The sequence below is a fragment of the Mastigoproctus giganteus genome, chromosome 13 (genome assembly GCF_048544385.1).
Source record: "Mastigoproctus giganteus isolate SK-2022 chromosome 13, ASM4854438v1, whole genome shotgun sequence".
In the NCBI taxonomy this organism is placed as follows: domain Eukaryota; kingdom Metazoa; phylum Arthropoda; class Arachnida; order Uropygi; family Thelyphonidae; genus Mastigoproctus; species Mastigoproctus giganteus.
The window spans coordinates 41,102,769-41,121,382 of record NC_143587.1 but is presented as its reverse complement, the minus strand read 5'-3'; the positions used below and the strand labels follow the sequence as shown (position 1 = coordinate 41,121,382).

General features: G+C 36.5%; 1 protein-coding gene across 1 annotated transcript in view; it reads left to right on the top strand.

Annotated features, from left to right (window-relative positions):
- LOC150075985 (prolow-density lipoprotein receptor-related protein 1-like) overlaps nucleotides 1-18,614 on the top strand; it is a 1,358,636-nt gene that overhangs the window by 470,716 nt on the left and 869,306 nt on the right. Inside the window, 2 exon segments of the mRNA XM_090387555.1 lie at nucleotides 2,025-2,153; nucleotides 15,775-15,909. Of these exon segments, the coding sequence (XP_090243681.1) occupies nucleotides 2,025-2,153; nucleotides 15,775-15,909 (264 nt within the window).

Genomic DNA, 18,614 nt, shown 5'->3' with positions numbered 1-18,614 from the left:
GAAGAGGGACTGTAAAGGAGAAGGATCTCCAAGAAAATCAAAGAAATGAAAATTTCTTTGAGAAATTTGAAATGAAGATCAAAGAAATGAAAATATCTTCTTGAGCCGAAAGTAAAAGCACAAAGATGTGAGCTAACAGTTTTTGTTAGTCTTTTAAGAAAGCACCCAATATCTCTGATATCTTGGAGAGTAACGTGGACTCTACGAGTAACACACAACAGTATACTGTGATCAATTCCACAACCATGTGATTAGCTAAGGAACTAAGTGAACATTTTAGATCAGTCATAGATCAGTTTTTAAATTGAGTGGTGAGTATTTAGTGGACTTTTTACCACTCTGCCCTTTTTAATAGTGTTTTCAACATGTACTTAAATATAAAAGCTGGTGAAAATATTTTGTTATAATTTTAGTGCACAAATTATTCTAAAATTAATAGAAATTTGTGAAAAATCAAATTTTATTTTATGATTTTTGATGAAACCTTATGTAATGGAAATCATTTTTGAAATTAGCATTAGAAAATTATTCAGAAACACCCTTTTCTGAGAAAACATCAGTGATTTTTTTTCAAAATGCAGAGTAGTGTTATTAGAGGTTATGTGGGAAGTGTTCTTTCTTTTCTTTTTTTGAAAAAAGAAAAGAAAACACTTGACTTCTTGCATCATTTGTCACTACTAATGACTTCATAGTTGTTATTTATAAAAAGTAGAATAAGAAATGAACTGCAAGAAATGTAACATCTAAAAAACTGGGTTTTCTCTCAGTGTTATTTTTCTTCTCTGTACAAATTTGCAATTTGTACAGAGGTATTCACTCTGTACAAATTGCAATTCCACCCTACAATGAAATATTGTTCCCACATCTGGGATAGTACCCCCAAACTTCTATCAGGCTTCTAGATTCCATTTAAAAGGGGGTGGTTAGGCTAATTAATGACTCATCTCTAACAGAGTCTCTCCTCCGTTCTCTGTCTCATAGATGTTCTGTGTCTGCTGCATGCCTTTTCTATAGATACTTCTACGGGCACTGTTCTTCTGGCTTCTATAATTCCCACTCTCTCGTCCAAAGTCTGAACTCCTGCCACAAGTAGTCATCATCCTTTTCTGTCCAACTTCAAACTCACAGAACCAACTTTTCTTCTTCCTCATTTATTCATTCAACCTCCATGTTCTGGAACAATCTCCCTTCATATGTATTTCCTGAAAATTATCATCTATAGAAATTCAAGTCTAATTTCATCAAGTATCTTCTTTCATCTTTTCAACTTCTGGTTGTGCAAGTACAAAGTACTATAGGTTTTAATACCGCTCATGTTTGGGGTTTTCATTAAAAAAATTTTTTTTAAGTGATGTAAATTAAATACTATATCTATAAATCGATGTACACACACATATTTACCTACTTACTTATTTACTATACTTACAGCTTCTTTCCAGGTTGATAAGAAAACCAGTCTCCTCTATTTAGCTATATATCTTCTCACCATTCCTCTCTCCAGCTCCTCCCAGCTAATGCCTCTTTTCTCTATATTGCTCTTCACCATCTTCAGCCTTCCTCTTGACCTTTTATCCTCAATTTCTGACATCCTTTTTGGCAGTTTGCTCTCCTCCATTCTCTTTGCATATCCAAACCCTCTCAGTCTGTTCCTTTCAGCTTTTATTGTAATCATTGTTGTGCCACTTTCTTCTGAATGGCCACACATTTCTTATTCAGTCTGTTCTAGTCTTTTGACAAACACCTCTCAGAAAATCATTTCCACTGTTGGTATTTTGCTTATATTCTTCTCTCACGTTACTCATGATTCTAATCCATAGGTTATTATTGGTACATGATATGCTCTGTAGAGTACAATCTTGCACTTCTCAGATACCTCCTTTTTCCAAACTAGATTTTTACACATTTTATGATTTGCAAATAACTGTGAAATTTTTCAAGCATTAAAATAGTTATAGAGCTCTGTGTGAAATTTCTTTAAAGCATAAAATTGCAAGCACTTAATTGTCATTTTATTTGCATTTTAGGTACTAATGCTTGTTCCTATAATAAAGGTAATTGTTCTCATTTATGTTTGCCTGTAACCAAATTTTCTCGAGTATGCAAGTGCACAGCTGGCTTTGTTACAGATCCAAATGATCCTACACAGTGCATAGGTATGTAACGTCAAAATTTTTAAATATATAAAAAGTCATATGAAAAGTAAATAAAATATGATATATATTTTTTTTTCTTCTAATGTTTTTTCAACACATATTTGTCAAAAATTTTTCAACAGTTCTTGTATAATGCTTGAATATTTAAGTTTGATTAGAAAATATAAAGCTTTGAAAGCTTTATATTTTCTTGCTTTATATTGCTTTATATTTGAAAGCTTTATATTTTCTTTAAATATAAAACTTTATATTTAAGTGGTTTAAACAATGGAGAATTAACAAAAATTAAAATAAAATAAAAATCTTTTTTCATTCTAATGTGTGTCCTCTCCAGATTTGAGGTTGTCCTGTTAGCATACATAATGCTGCATGATTATACTGCAATCTGGTCACATGGTTATGCATCTGCCCATGTAGTGTTTTAGTGGGGTGTATGCAGTGATAGAGAAGAAGAATTAGAGTTAATCACAGAGCTAGGGTATGTTATATGATCCTGATCTCGGAGAAAATATAAACCTATATAATTTTATTGAAATAAAATTATATAGAAATAAATAAATGAATGAAGAGTGTGAAATAGAGAAAGTAAAATGTATAGTATGTTTGTCTGGTGTTTCCTAACGTATGGATTGTACTTTAAGGATTTATTCAAGACTTGGAAACAGTTTACACGAACTCCCCGACTTAGGGTGCTCTCACATAGAACGCAGGTGACCGCTTACTTGGGACCAGCAGCTACAAGTAGCCTAAATGAACAATGTAAGTCAATGGGAGTGCATACAGTAACAGCGTGTGGACAGCGGCATTGCTTCTTGTGTTAATCCTCCAGCTTACCTCAACAAATTAAGCTTGCTGATTCCCAGGAAGCACAGATATCACTTAACTGCATACGCGTTGCTCACACCTCTAGCCCTTAGGCAATTGTTAGCATTACTGTTGCTGTAAAATGCAAGAATTCATGGTGACATAAAGAGAACCGACCTGTAATCCAGAATTTTTAAGTATGGATACTGAAATTTTGATTTCAGACATTTATGGATTTATGTAAAATGCGCAATATGGAACAAAAGTGTCAACTGGGTGTGCATGGTCTGTAAAAAGGAATACCATGGAGAAATGTTAGCAGGAAAAAATATTAATACCATTTATTATTCAAATTTGAAACAACGTTTCTTGATTTGTTCTGATATATTTAAAAATTGCTCTTTATAATCATCCAATTCGTTACATAAATTATGATATTCAAAATTTGTCTACTATAATGTATAGGGATTTGGGTATACCCATCAGTTCCTTATTGTTTTCGAATCTGAAAGAAAAAAAAAAATGCAAAAATTAATCAGTATGACAACGAAGAAATGGTTTTGGAATATGTAAAATAAACTTTTCATTACTTCACTTTTTAGATTTATACTTATTCTGTTTCTAAAAAAGTCACATTGAATATTTTATCATTGATTTATAAATAAATCTTTTTTTTTTTTTTTTTTAAGTTTTCCTTTGTACAATAAATTGCAGCCTGCATGGTACTTAAAATATGCATATGCATTATATTTTAAATCATGGCCTAAAAAAAGACAATGACTTCTAATACTCATTGATTTCATATATCCTACCTCACAATTAACCTAGGTTTTCCATCTGCAGTTAACATTAAATGAAACTTAATTATTTTGAAAAATACATCGTATTTAGTAATAGAAATCATAAATGTCTTACAATTTCTATCCTGCTTTCTTAAAAGAAAATGTATGGATTCTATTACTATTCTATGCCTAAAAATCACTGGTAATCATCCAGAATTAATCCATGGAAAAAGTGAATCACCCTCTATCCTCTCCACCAAGTCACGCGTAGACAGGGGTGTCTGCAAAAACGTATCGGAATTAGTTAGTGCTGGTTGTGCTAATCCCCCCCCCCCCCCGCTTGCTTAAAATAATTTTTATTTAAGCTCGCTGGTTGTCGACGCCATACATTTATTTCAACATGGACTTAGAAGCTTTGATTTGATGACCAATGTCGGGTAAACCAGAAATACTACATTCAAACAGGAATGTTAAAAAATAACAATTTATGTATGCAGTGTGTTACATAAATATACAGGGTGATTCACTACCAGTGCGACAAACTTGCAAGAGGTGTAGGGGGCACAAAAACGAATCGGAATCACATAGCATTGCAGGGTCCGAAATGCCTTCGTCATGCAGTAGAGGACGTTGAACGGGAGGTCACGTGAACAGCAATCCCGCTGGAAGTCAGCATTTGCGAACTGTTTCTGTTGAAGAAACCAAGTAGCAAAAGTCCACCAGAGTGGATAATCCGCAGGCTCCAATGATTGGACGCATTGCAGATGGTATGAACTCATTTGGTTTGTTGTCAGTATCCTCCATACAGTGGATTGGGAGATACCCAATCGTTGGCCTATCGCTCGAGTACTCTTACTCAGATTGCCTTCTGCAAGACATAGGACATTCTCCTCATTGTGTGCGGTCCTCGTCCGCTCTCGATTCATGGTACCTCTCGTGAAACAACCAGTCTCACGTAACCTTCTGTGCACACATGCGAAAATCATATGATGAGAGCACGCCTGTGCGAGAAACATTCCTGGTACAAGCGCAGAGCGGCGCACCCATTACAGTCCACATCTCAATATGTGAGGTGCATGTCGGCCAGTTCAACGTTTGAATACTCATCCATCCTACTGCCTCGGGAACTGGTTTGCAAATGCTGACTTACAGCGGGATCGCTGTTTACGCGACCTCCCGTTCAACGTCCTCTACTGCATGACAAAGTCATTTTGGACTGCAATGCTATGTGATTCCGATTCGTCTTTGTGCCCCCTCCTGCAAGTTTGTCGCACTGGTAGTGAATCACCCTGTATATATATCTATATATAAATCTATTTTATATAAAATATATATATGTGAGGTAGAATTAATAAGTCTGTTTAAAAGTGTGAAGCTAGATGCGTATAAATTGCACAAAATGCCAAAACTAATAGGAGAAGGATAGCAGAAATTGGAGATGTTGAAGGCGTGAGGAAGAGAAACTGTGAATATCCTAATGAAATAAGCAAAATTATAGGCTGAATTGAATAGCCAATTAGAAAGAAAGGAGCTGTAAAGCAAAAATGATTAAATTAATATACGGAGTAATGGCCAGCGTCAAATATGGGTGGGCAATTTTGGTCCCAGAAAGGGGTAGAGAAATTATAAAATTAAAATCTGGTGTTAGCTAACATCAGATTATTTTTAGTAGAGAAAAATATAACAGAGAAATTATCAAATTTCTCTTTTATATATTTCTATAGAATGAGAAATATATAAAAGAGGTAGAGAAATTAAAATCTGATGTTAGCTAACATCAGATTAAGATGATAATTTTATAATTTCTCTACCCCTTTCTCAGACCAAAATTGCCCAGCCCTATTTGATGCTGGCTATTACTCCGTTGGCTATTCAATTCATCCTATAATTTTTGCTAAATTCATAATTTCATTAGGATATTCACATTCCTTCTCACGGCTTCAACATCTCCGATTTATGCTATCCTTCTCCTATTGGTTTTGGCATTTTGTGTAATTTATTAATTCTATCTCACATATATATATATATATATATATATATATATAGTATATAAAACAGGTGAAAAAGGTAAAGAAAGGAAAAGAAAAAGGTAAAGAAAGGAAAAGAAAAAGAAAATAGAAAATAGATGTACCTGGACGTGCAAGGCTACAGAACAGGATACAACTATAAAATAAAACATAGAAATAAATGATAAAGGACATAGTAAGATGGGAAAGTTATTAACAACAACATGCCATGCCTAATGGAAGATATGAGAAGAAAAGAATGTTAAGATCCTAATAAATTAAGTGGAAAAAGAGGCTGAATTGATAAGCCAAATCATATTTACAAAAGCTAGAAAAAAGTGGTAATTAATGCATATTAAAAAAAAAAAAAAAAAAAAAAAATAGTAATAAATAAAAATGAAAATAATGAAAATAAATTGGTACATAGATCAGGTAATTCATCAGGGGACTACACCCGATCATGTACCAAAATACTGTGTTTCTATACAAACCCATTTCTATGGGTTTGTATAGAAAACTTCATATTTGACTGCACAATTACTTCCAGATATTTTTCATTTTATACCACCCTGAGTGTAGTACCACACAGTTGGTACATTCCTCTGGGGTTACTTCTACCCATATGCAGTACTTTGCATTTGTCAATGTTAAACTTCAGTTGCTACTTCGAAGCCCATCTGCCCAAATTTTCTAGATCCTGTTGCAGTAGCACACTGCCATTACTGTCACTAACAACCCTGCCAGCATTGGTATCATCAGCAAACTTCGACACAAAGCCTGATATATCTTCATCAATATCATTGATAAATATACAAAACAACAGTGGGCCCAACACCAAACCTTGTGGGACTCCACTAATAACATTAGTCCACAAAGAACAGCACCCATTGATTACCATCCTCTGTCTTCTCCCACTCAATCACCCTTTTATCCATTGTTGCAACGTACCCTTAATACCATTCTGCTCCAATTTGTACAGTAGTCTTCCATGTGCGACAGTGTCAAAATCTTTCCTGAAATCCAAGTATATGATATCAAAATTATTTTTTGCATCCAGTTCCTTTGTAACCACATCATAGTATCCACTCAAATTTGTCAGACAAGACATTCCCTTAACAAACCCATGCTGTGTCTGAATTATTGCTGAAGTCTTTTCTAGATGATCCTGCAATGCATCTTTAACCAGTGACTCCATTATTTTACCTGGAACAGAAGTTAAACTAACTGGTCTGTAATTACTCTGCCAACATTTGTATCTGGAGAGTAGGCACCTGCGATGTGGTCTGATTGAGAGATATTAAGGCCTTGAATGGGTTGAGCAAGCTGAATGCTGATGGGATTCTTCCTCTAGCTCAGACTAAGAACCTGAGGGGGCACAGTTTCAAATTGAGGAAAGATAGTTGTAGAATAGATTTGCGGAAATTGCCTTTAGCCGGCGGGTTGTTGATTGGTGGTACAGGCTTCCATCTTTTGTTGTGGAAGCTAGTAGCCTGAATAAATTTAAGGCTGAGCTGGACAGGCATTTGGAATGAATGGAGGGGTGAAATGGGAGCGTTTTTTTTTTTTTTTTTTTGCTGTTGCTGCAAAAGCTTGCTTTCTAGCATTGTATGCCTCTACCAATGCTAATTACTCATGTCACCCTTTGATCCCCCTTTGTGAATTGGGGACCGAATAACACATTGTTTTTTTGGTAATTTGTTCCAAGACCTTGGAAGTTGAAATTTTCGCTTTTTACTAAGTTATTTATCTCTCTAAAAAGTAATTTTTATGAAGGAAATTCTGCTACACTTTGATCGTTATCATGTGCTCTATTATAAGAATAAATTCTGAACACCTTTGTGATATTTTTCTGAAGCATGTTTCTGGAGGTCGTGACCAGAAAACAAAGGCAATTTTCACTTTCCGATTTATTGGGCTTTTCTGGTAGTGCATCTAATTACAAATGGGTAGTAAACTCGATCTTCTTGCATTTGCGATAATACAGAGAACCGCAGCTGTATTTTTTTTTTTTTTTTTACATTATTATGGTGAAATGTGTATCCCCTTCACTGAAATTTTCAATCATATAAAAAACAAATTTTCAGAAACTTCTTTTCGTTCCTATTTACGTATTACAATGATAAAGGGAAAGCAACCAACGGAAAGTGCTGGTAGTGCCAGGAAATGAAACAAAATTGATTTAGAAATGAAGAAGATTAATTAATAAATAAGAAGCAGGACAAAGTGTGTCATCTATTGCACAGAATTAGGTCTTGCTGCTTCAACAGGAATACTATTTTAAAGGACAGTGTGCATATAAGGTTAAAGGATCAACACATTTAAGATCAACAGTGATCATAAAACAGCATTCAATTTCTATATAGAAGATGGAAAAGCTATTAATAATATGGATGGAAAATCGGATTCAGAAGCAAGTGCCCCCGAGTCCAATGGCCATTCAAACAAAAGCAAGAAGTATTTATGAAGATATTAAGGATAAGTATGGTGAACCACAAACCAAGTTCGTGGCAAGCAACGGCTGGTTTAATAGGTTCAAGCATCACGCTGGTTTCCACAGCATTAAGTATGCAGTGAAGTCGCCAGTGCCGATTCTGCAGCTGCAGGGAAATTTTGTGATGTGTTGGAAAAAATTATTGATGAAGGCAGCTATTCAATACAGTAAATTTTTAACATTGACGAGACTGCTCTGTATTGGAAAAAAATGCCAGATCGAACATACATTGCCAAATTGGAAAATACAATGCCAGGTTTCAAGGCGTCAAAAGACAGGGCCACGCTCTTGCTAGGGGCCAGTGCAGCAGGAGATTACAGATTATTGCCACTGTTTGTGTACCATTCTGGAAATCCTCGTGCATTTAAGGGCATTGATAAAGTCACCCTATCTGTGCATTTCCGATTGAACCAGAGAGCATGGATAACAATATGTCTCTTTGAGGATTGGTTTAAATGCTGCTTCATTCGCGAGGTTGAAAAATATTGTAAACCCAATGACGTTCCTTTCAAGATTTTGCTTCTATTAGATAATGCTGCTGGACATCCTATGCATCTAGATGATTTCAATTCGAAGATGAGAGTCATATTTCTACCGCCAAACACGACTTCACTCATCCAACCTATGGATCAGGGTGTTATTTAGAATTTAAAAGCATATTATTTACACACAACATTTGCTCAGGCATTGTCTGCAGTTAAGAGAATTTTGGAAATCTTACAATATTTACTATGCCATCTTAAACTTTAATAAGGAGAGCTTTGTCGATCAATTTGGCCCTGGAAATATTGTGCAAGGCTCAAGGGGTAGAATTTTTTCAGCCTTGTCTGTACTTGTTAACAGGAGAGACTGCTTCTACAGGGATGGGATACACTTAAATAGAAAGGGTGCAAGAATATTTGCTGATGCTATCGAGGCAGTGTTAGGTGTGTCGGAAAACTGCCATCTTGGGGGGATACAAGGACTAATAGATTAACAGTAGCCACTGGTAGAGGTGAAAGTGATCCTTGCACTGCTTTTATTGGAATGAGCAGCAGCCTGGAAAACAAGATGCAGGGTATTTCAGAGAGTGCTGGGAGTCATTGCGGTACAAGTAAACACATGGGTTGTGTTAGGGTAGCTAAGAATAGGAACAGGTGCATGTATACTTGCATGTACACCAATGCTAGGAGTTTGGTAAATAAATTTGATGAATTTGCGGTATTGTTCAGAATGTCAAAGGTATATATTGTTGGGATATCAGAGACGTGGTGTCACACAGATATAAGTAATGCGGAACTGGAATTTGGGGAATACAATGTGTATAGAAAGGATAGACAGGACAGGAGGGGAGGAGGGGTTATGCTATTAGTTAAGAAACACATAAAGTCCAAGGAAGTGAAGCCAGTCGACATCGATGGACAGGGCAGTATCGAGTCAGTTTGGTGTGACATAAGCATTGGGAGATCAAAATTGAGAGTAGGAGTGTGCTATAGGCCTAATGACTCTGATGAGTATAATAAGATATTGTACAGGGAAATAGAGTGGGCCAGTAAATCAGAGAGTCTTATAATGGGGGATTTTAATTTCCCAGATATTGACTGGAATTTGTGGGTTAGTCACTCACACACTAGCAAGGCTTTTGTGGATTTATTGGATGATTGTTTTCTACATCAGCATGTTCGGGAGGAAACTAGAAGGAGTAATACTCTTGATCTGATTATCAGTAGTGATTCTTCATGCATTAAGATCTGCAGATAAAGGAACCCCTAGGTGGCAGTGATCACAGTGTGCTGAAGTGCGATTTATTCAAAGTGGTAACTACCATCAGGGGTAAAGGGAAGGAGTTTTGCTTTTGTAAAGGTGACTACGGTGGTCTGAGACAGTATTTAAATTCTATACGGTGGGATCAGCTGATGATGTTACCAACAGCAAATTCAAAATGGGAAGCATTCAAAGAATTTATCTTGGAAGCTACTAGGCTTTTCATACCAACTAAGAAATATTGTTCAAAGTTTAGGCCTAAATGGATGTCAGATGAACTAATGAGACATATGACAGAGAAGAAAAATGCATGGGATACATATAAATTAATGGGTGACATGGAAGTCTATGATAGATATAAACTGGTCTGTAAAAAAAAAAAAAAAAAAAACTGCAGCCATTATCAACCCACTGCAGGATGGAAGCCTCCTCAAGAATTCACGTTGAGGAAAATGGACCATAATCTGCCATGTTGGTCCAGTGCGGGTTGGCAGATTGACCGTATTTAGCAGTCAGGGGCTTGAACCCTGGTCTACTGAAGGAGCAGGTGCTACTGCACTCCCGCTCCTGACCACTGGGCTAACCAAGTCACACAGGAGATTAGGCAGGCAAAGGCAGATTATGAGAAATCCTTGGCAAAGAAAAACAAGAAAGAGTTCTTTACCTATGTAAACTCTAGAAGGAAAGGGATGAATCAGATTGATCCAGTGGATATTGATGGTTCAACTGTTGATGATCCTGCTCAGGTGGCTAACAAACTAAATGAGTATTTTGCATCTACATTCACCCATGAGGAGTTATTCAGGGAGAGGAATGCCAGAGGTGAGTTAAACTCTTGCGGTTAGCTGGATGATTTTGTAATAACTGAGAGGAAAGTGGAGGAGAAATTGTTGAAGATAAACATAAAAAAGGCACACGGGATGGACGGGATCTATCCAGTTATATTAAAGGAGGCAGCAAAGGAAGTAAGCAAACCCTTAGCCATAATTATGAGAGCTTCTTTGGACCCAGGGAAGGTACCCATGGACTGGAGATATGCAAATGTGACCACAATTCACAAAGGAGGATCAAAGAGTAATTATAGACCTGTTAGTTTAACTTCTGTTCCAGGAAAATTAATGGAGACACTGGATAAAGCAGCACTGCAGGATCAACTAGACAAGACTTCAGTTATAACCCTGACACAGCATGGTTTTGTTAAGGGAAAGTCTTGCCTGACCAATTTGATTGGATACTATGATGTGGTCACAAAGGAACTGGATGCAGGGAATAATTTTGATATCATATATTTGGATCTTAGAAAGGCTTTTGATACTGTTGTACATGGAAGACTGCTGCACGAATTGGAGCAGTGTGGCATTGGAGGCAAGTTGCTGCTATGGATAAAAGGATGGTTGAGTGGGAGAAGACAGAGAGTGGTAATCAATGGACACTGCTCATCGTGGACTAATGTTATTAGTGGAGTCTCTCAGGGTTCAGTATTGGGTCCATTGTTGTTTTCTGTATTTATAAGTGGTATTGATGATGGTATACCAAGCTTAATGTCCAAGTTTACTGACGATACGAGGTTGTCAGGGTTGTTAAGGACACTAATGACAGTACACTGCTACAACAGGATCTAGAAAAGTTGAGCAGATGGGCTGAGAGGTGGCAAATGAAGTTTAACATTGAAGTACTACATATGGGAAGCAGCAACCCCAGAGTGATGTATCAACTCTGTGGTATTACACTGACAGTGGTAGAGAACGAAAAGGACCTGTGGGTAATTGTGCAGGCATATATGAAGTTTTCTGAGCAGTGCATATGGTTTGCAAGAGTAGCTCATAGTGTCTTGTGAATGATATACAGAAATTTTTCTAGCAGGGATAAGGAGATGATTATCCCCTTATATAAGGCAATGGTCAGGCCACACCTTAAGTACTGTATACAGGTCTGGAGGCCTCATTTTAAGAAGGATGTAGAGCTGTTGTAACGAGTACAGAGAAGGGCAACAAGATTAGTGAATGGAACAAAGGGTTGCTCTTATGAATAAAGGCTTAAATTTTGCAAATTACAGTGTCTGGAGTCTAGGCACCTGCGAGGTGAACTGATTGAGGTGTATAAAGCCTTGAATGGTTTAGGCTTGCTCAATGCTGATGGAAGTCTTTCTCTTGCTCAGAATAATCATTTGAGAGGGCATAAATTCCAATTGAGGAAACACAGATGTAGGATAGATGTGCGGAAGTTTGCCTTTAGCCAGCGGGTGGTTGGTTGGTGGAACAGACTTCCATCCTTTGTTGTGGAAGTTGATAGCCTAAATAAATTTAAGGCTGAGCTGGACAGGTACTTGGAACGAACGAAGGGGTGAAATGGGAGCGTGTTTTTTTTTTTGGCTGATGCTGCATAAGCTTGCTTTCTTGCATCATATACCGTTACTAATGCTAATGCTAAAGGCCTGGGTGGAAATTACTGAAAGTTGTTTAAATGGCTCATGGAAGAAAATATGCCCACGGCACATAAAAGGTTTTTGAAGGGCTTGAAAAAGACAAATTATATGAAGAGGTTACAGATAAAATTGTAAAGGTTACAGAGCTACTTCAGTTGGAAGTTGATGCCAAAGACATGGATGAGTTAATTGAAGAAGAAGAGAAGGAATTATCTAACAAAGAATTTATTGACTTTCAGGTAGCGATAGCGAAAGAAGAAAATGCTGATGAAGCTCAAGATTAACCAAATGAGGTGCCGAGATGCTTCATCACCAGAGAGATTGCAATGGCATTTCATGATGCATCGGCAGTGGTGAGATATGAGAAAATGGATCCTGACAGCGAACGAATCTTAAAAGTTAACAGAGGGGTGAATGAGATGCTTGCTTGCTACAAAGAAATCTACAATGGAAAGAAAAAAGCCACTATCCAATCATCCATTAATATGTTCTTTCATAAGGTTGAGCAGCTGACCCCTTCTAAATCTCCACAGCCGTCAACCTCCATAGCGGCGTACCTATCAGTTGAAGACGTTGATTCTGGAAATGATCCTCAAGAGGTAAAGCTTTCTGACGTTTTGCCTGTCTCCTCTCTTTTTTTGTAATTTTATAAGTTTGATGACATTTTTTAAATTGCATGCTTTTGTAATTTTTCCTGCGCATTAGATAAAAAAAATGAATAAATACAATAAATAATTCTATTTACATGTTCGTCGAACATTTGTTTTCGAACATGAAGTTTTAAGTGTTAAAAAATTGTAAAAATAAAAAAAACAAAGAATATGAATGAGCATATATGCATCTTGTATGGATAAACATTTTACTAGTTACATGTAGTCTTATACAACTCTATAAGTTACTTTCTTTATCAACTGCCTTGAGTTTGGTAGTACCCCAGCAGTATGCTGCTCTAGGATTACTGCCACCCAGATGTGTTGTAATGCCTTGAATTTTCGATTGTTATACTTCAGATACCATTTCTTTACCATTCCAAATAATTTGTCTTTTTTTATTTTTTTTAAGTTACCCTGACTATTGTCATTAATCATCCTCCCCACCTTTGTATTATCAAAAAAATTAGACAGTAAACTTTAAATATTTAAAATATATCATTAATAAATATTAGAAACCATAAAGGCACCCAGCACAGAGTTTTGTGGGGCCCCACTTATGACATTAATCCATAAACAGAAGCAGCCTTCTATATCTGCTCTGTCTTCTACTACTTAACAACTCCCTTTATCCATAGTAGTAAGTTGTCCCTAATGCTATATTATTCCAATTTATAGTTATCATTTTTGCAGAGCTACATCAGAAACTCTTCTTGAACCTGTGTAAACAATGTCAAAATTATTCCTTGTGTCTAGTTCTGATTGTTTACTATGAGATTATTTACTATGAGACTGTACCAAAGGTACAGTCTCATAGTAAACAATCAGATTAGTTTGATGTGATATTCCTATAACAGAGGTGTGATGTGATTTCCTTATAATTCCATTCCTGTGAAAATGGTTCTATCTTGCATTCCCAGTTAGATGTTAGTGAAATGATTATTGAAGCTGTGGTTCCAGGTGACTAAGATGTCGTTAATGTACTTGACCCAGAATTGAAATATTAGGAACACAACTATATTCCAGATCCACCATCTTTGTTTTGTTTTTAGTATTTATTCTAAAGCAGCTAAAGGCGATACGCCATCGGTGTATGCTGTAAATTGTGCATATTCTGTGGTAGGTTTGCATGTTTTCAAATCCAAAGTTTCTTGGAGATAAACCGTGTAACTCTGATCTGAGTTACCACGCCATGACTATGCTTCTACCACACCATAGTCATGGTGCCATAAGTTCTACCGCACCATAGTCATGGTGCCATGAGTTCTACTTTACTGTGAGGAAAGGAGATTGAAGTTTCTGATTTTAAGAGTGTTGTAATATGTGGCCATGTAATACATGGCCTTCATGGGTTATCATCCTAGAGTGATAATCAATGGATGTGTTGCAGACGGGATTCTGAATTGTTAAGGTTGTATACAGTTTAACTCTCAGTCAATTTTGTGGTCATCTCAATTTAGCCAAGTCAGTTTAGGGCTTCAGGCTGTTTACTTTTTCTAGGTAACATAAGATAGGGAGGGCTTAGGTTTCTACAAGTGGAGGTTGTCACTGGGTGCATATGATTAAAATAAACCGACAGTATGTCAGATTATGGGTGAATAGCATTTCACATAACTCATCTTTGTACACTGGTGTGCAAAATTTAAAGACTAGTCAGGTTTTCACTTGTAGCTTCTTATTGGAGTGGCCTGGATATGGGAAATGCATACCAAAGGAACCTCGTGAGGTACAGAAATGATGAAGGAAACAACACCGACACAACAGAAACAAAACAGTACAGAGGGCCTTTATTCAAAAATGGCAACATTGCACTGGCTGCTGTGATACAGATGAATCACTGCCAAAAATGGAACAAAGGGAAGAGGTGGTCCTCAGTAGGAGATATGGCCACCCCTAATGTTGATGCAGGCTTTGCACTGCCTGTCCATACTTAGAACAATGTTGTTGATAAGTTCTTGCGGTAACATCGTCCATTCCTCTGTCAGTGGCATCTTCAAGTGGTGAACATTTTCTGGTGCGTGTGGGCGTTCCGCTAGTCTTCTTCCCAGATTGTGTCCCATATGTGTTCGATGGGATTTGGATTGGAGGGAATGAGCAGTCCAGTCCATATGAACAGTGTCCTCACTTTTCAAAAGCATATCAACAGCTGCAGTGCGATGGAGTGTGGTGTTATCATCCATAAACACGGACTCAGGGCCAATGGTACCTCAGAACAGACGCACATAAGGAAGCATTACCTCAGTACAGTAGCGTGCACCGGTTACTGTACCGCTTACCAGTATCTGGAGTTGTGTACGTCCATCCAAGATAATGCCTCCCCAGACGAGAACACCTTGACCGCCATATCAATCTCTTTCGGTGATGTTTGTGGGGTGATACCGTGTGCCAACCTCTCGCCAGATTAGCTGACGTCCAGAATTTCTGCTGAGGCTGAATCTACTCTCATCAGTAAAGAGTACCTTAAGTAAAGATTTTGTGGTTGTTTCCTTTAGAAATAGTGTTGGCCCTTACGTTTTGCACACCAGTGTACCAGTTATCTCAATAAAATATTTGATTTAATCCTATAATTTCTAAGAATGTATCCCCGTTATAAGTAGAGAACTGCTTTCACTACTACTAACAATAGAATCCAATATTACAAAGAATTTATTTAATATTACTACTTTTTCATAAGTTTTCAATTTTATTTTTTATTAAAGAAAAACTCTATATTAATATAGGAACTGAAGCATTCCTCCTCTATTCCTTAAATTGGGAAATCAGAGGAATATCCATGGGGACCAATAAATCAGATGAACATATTTTAGCACCAATATCACGGGTCACTATGGCTACAGCTATTGATTTTTATGATGGTAAGTTATATAAATTAAAAGTGAATAGAAAATGCAATTATTTAAATTATTTTTACCGGTAAATCAGTGAAAATATTTTTTTAAAATTGAATTAAAACTCAGAATTTTTAAATTGGTTTCTGAGTTTTATAGCTGAGCACTTTCATCTGTTATTTTAAAAAGTGATATCCTTAATAGGATCTATGATTACTAACACCACGCAGTTCTGACATAATTCACGAATCATTACATTCCCCAAGGTCCAGATAAAAAAAAAAAAAAAAAAATGTAGTGTATGTTAAAGAACCAATGTACAAGTTAGTGCATTTGCATCATTTCTGTATGTTGTTATTGTTGTTATTTGGTTTTTTAGGAGCATTAGAAACTAAGACCATATTACTCTGGGAATATGCGGTGGTCATTCCTGACCTTTCCGCATCCTCCATACAGTCGATCCTCGTATAACACGTGTTTACATTACACGAATTCGATCATACACGATTTATAAATAGGGGAACGTTATCTTATATAACACAAACCGAATTCGCTTATGCACGATTCGCCTTTGTGTTTACAAGAAATGGCAGTCGAACGCGGAATCACCCCAACTGAACGCAACACGATAGGAATGAAGAAGATTCTGAAAATGTATTTATGTGTTTTATATCAGTGAAGGGGAAACACATTTCACATAACACACAAATAACGTAAGAACCCACACAATTCCAGCTATCGATAATTTGCAATTGCAATTAGATCGAGTTTACGACCAGTTTATAACAGATTCCACTAGCAGAAACGCAACTGGAAATTGTTTTATGGTAGTAACCCCCAGAAATGTGCTTTAGTAAAATGTGAGGTGTTAATAGTGTATCTCGGCCTTTACGGTGTTGTTTATTCAGTTGCTACACGCGCGCAACTTTGTTTATGTGTATCAAGCGTGCCTCCTCGTTTTGTAATTGTGTTTTAAAAATGAGTAAAATACTTAAAAGGTGTGAAAAGGAAGCGTCCTGGCGAAGACACTGCAGATTCAGAGAGAAAAAAAAAAGAAGCAATATCGATAAACAGAGGTGGACTGAGTCAAAAATTCTTACATGGGAAAATTTATAGTGGCCTCATACTACGGTTTATGGCCAAAATCACACCGGCCTCCGGCCCACCAGGATTTCCCGGATAAGGCTTATGGCCAGACCGCCTCTGTCGATAGAGAAAAAATATGAAATTGTGAAACGCTTTGAGCGAAATGAAAGACCATGTGATATTGCACGTGCTACAGACCTAAATGAGGCAACGCCGAGAATTACAAAGAATGCGGAGAAAATAAAAACAACTTTCATAGCGGGAACAACTCAAAGTGTAATTAAAATCCATTAGATTAAGACACAAGGATTGGAAGAGATGGAACGGCTGTCTTTTCTATCTGTTTTTCGATTTTCTATCTGTTTGGATAGAAAATCAAACAAAAAACAAGTTTGCTTACGATAGAAGCAAAAGCATTAGCAATATTTTATTACGTAATAGTCGTAATAAAATACGTAAGCATTTTATTACGACTATTTTATTTAATATAATAAATTTTTTACGAATAAAATACGTATTTTATTAGTAAAAAATACTTTTTTAGCATTAAAAAATACTAAAAATACTTTATTATAATATAATAAATAATAAAAAAATAAATATTATTTATTATTTATTATATTATAATAAAAAATATTATTTTATTTTTTATTACGTATTTTAATCGTTATAAAATATGTAAGTATTTTTTAACGATTAAAACGAAAAAATACTTACGTATTTCATAACAATTAAAATTACCCGATTATTTATTGTGTTTGGTAATGATTTGGTTCCAAATGTGTGTTCAATCTTGGGTGGTCGGCACCTAACCCCACTTTTCCCATAGGGCCTGTTGTTTATATTGCACGATTTTGCATTGCACGAGGGTTTCTAGGAACACAACTATCGTGCTATACGAGGACAGACTGTATTTGGTGGTGACGGGCTCGAACCCCGGTCTAATCAAAAAGCGTGTGTGCTACGCACTGCTGTTCCTTCCCACCTGGCTATGGAGGCGCCGATTTCTGTACGTAGCCAACTACATAAGTAGTTATAAATTGGCATCATTAAGTATATCTCATATTGTGAATACCTTCACAACAAGTTGCCATGATATTGCACTACCTCGAATAAGTAACTCCACCATAGGAGAAGACTATTGTTACTTATTCTCAGTGGATACCATCACCCAACGATTTACGTAACCTGAGGCTTTATCCCTAAACTATACTGTAATCTAAATTACTCCACACCATCAGGCATCTGTCATATTGTGGATTTATACTTCACAGCTGGGTTGTCATCATTGCAACACCAGGGTACCTGCCCACCCAATGATGAGGAGCCAATAAGCTCCGAAACAGTGCTATATGGAATGATGGTATCCGCTGAGAATGAGTAACAATAGTCTTCTCCTATGGTGAAGCATTACTTATTTGAGGTAGTGCAATATCATGGCAACTCATTGTGAAGGTATTCACAATATGAAATATACTTAATGATGCACCAGTTTATAACTACTTATGTAGTTGACTATGTACAGAAATGATGAAAATGCACTTACTTGTACATTAGTTAAACTATTTATGTAACCTGAGGCTTTAGCCCTAAACTATACTGTTAAAGAATCACTAATTTCATTCCAAAACTGACAAAGTAAATGT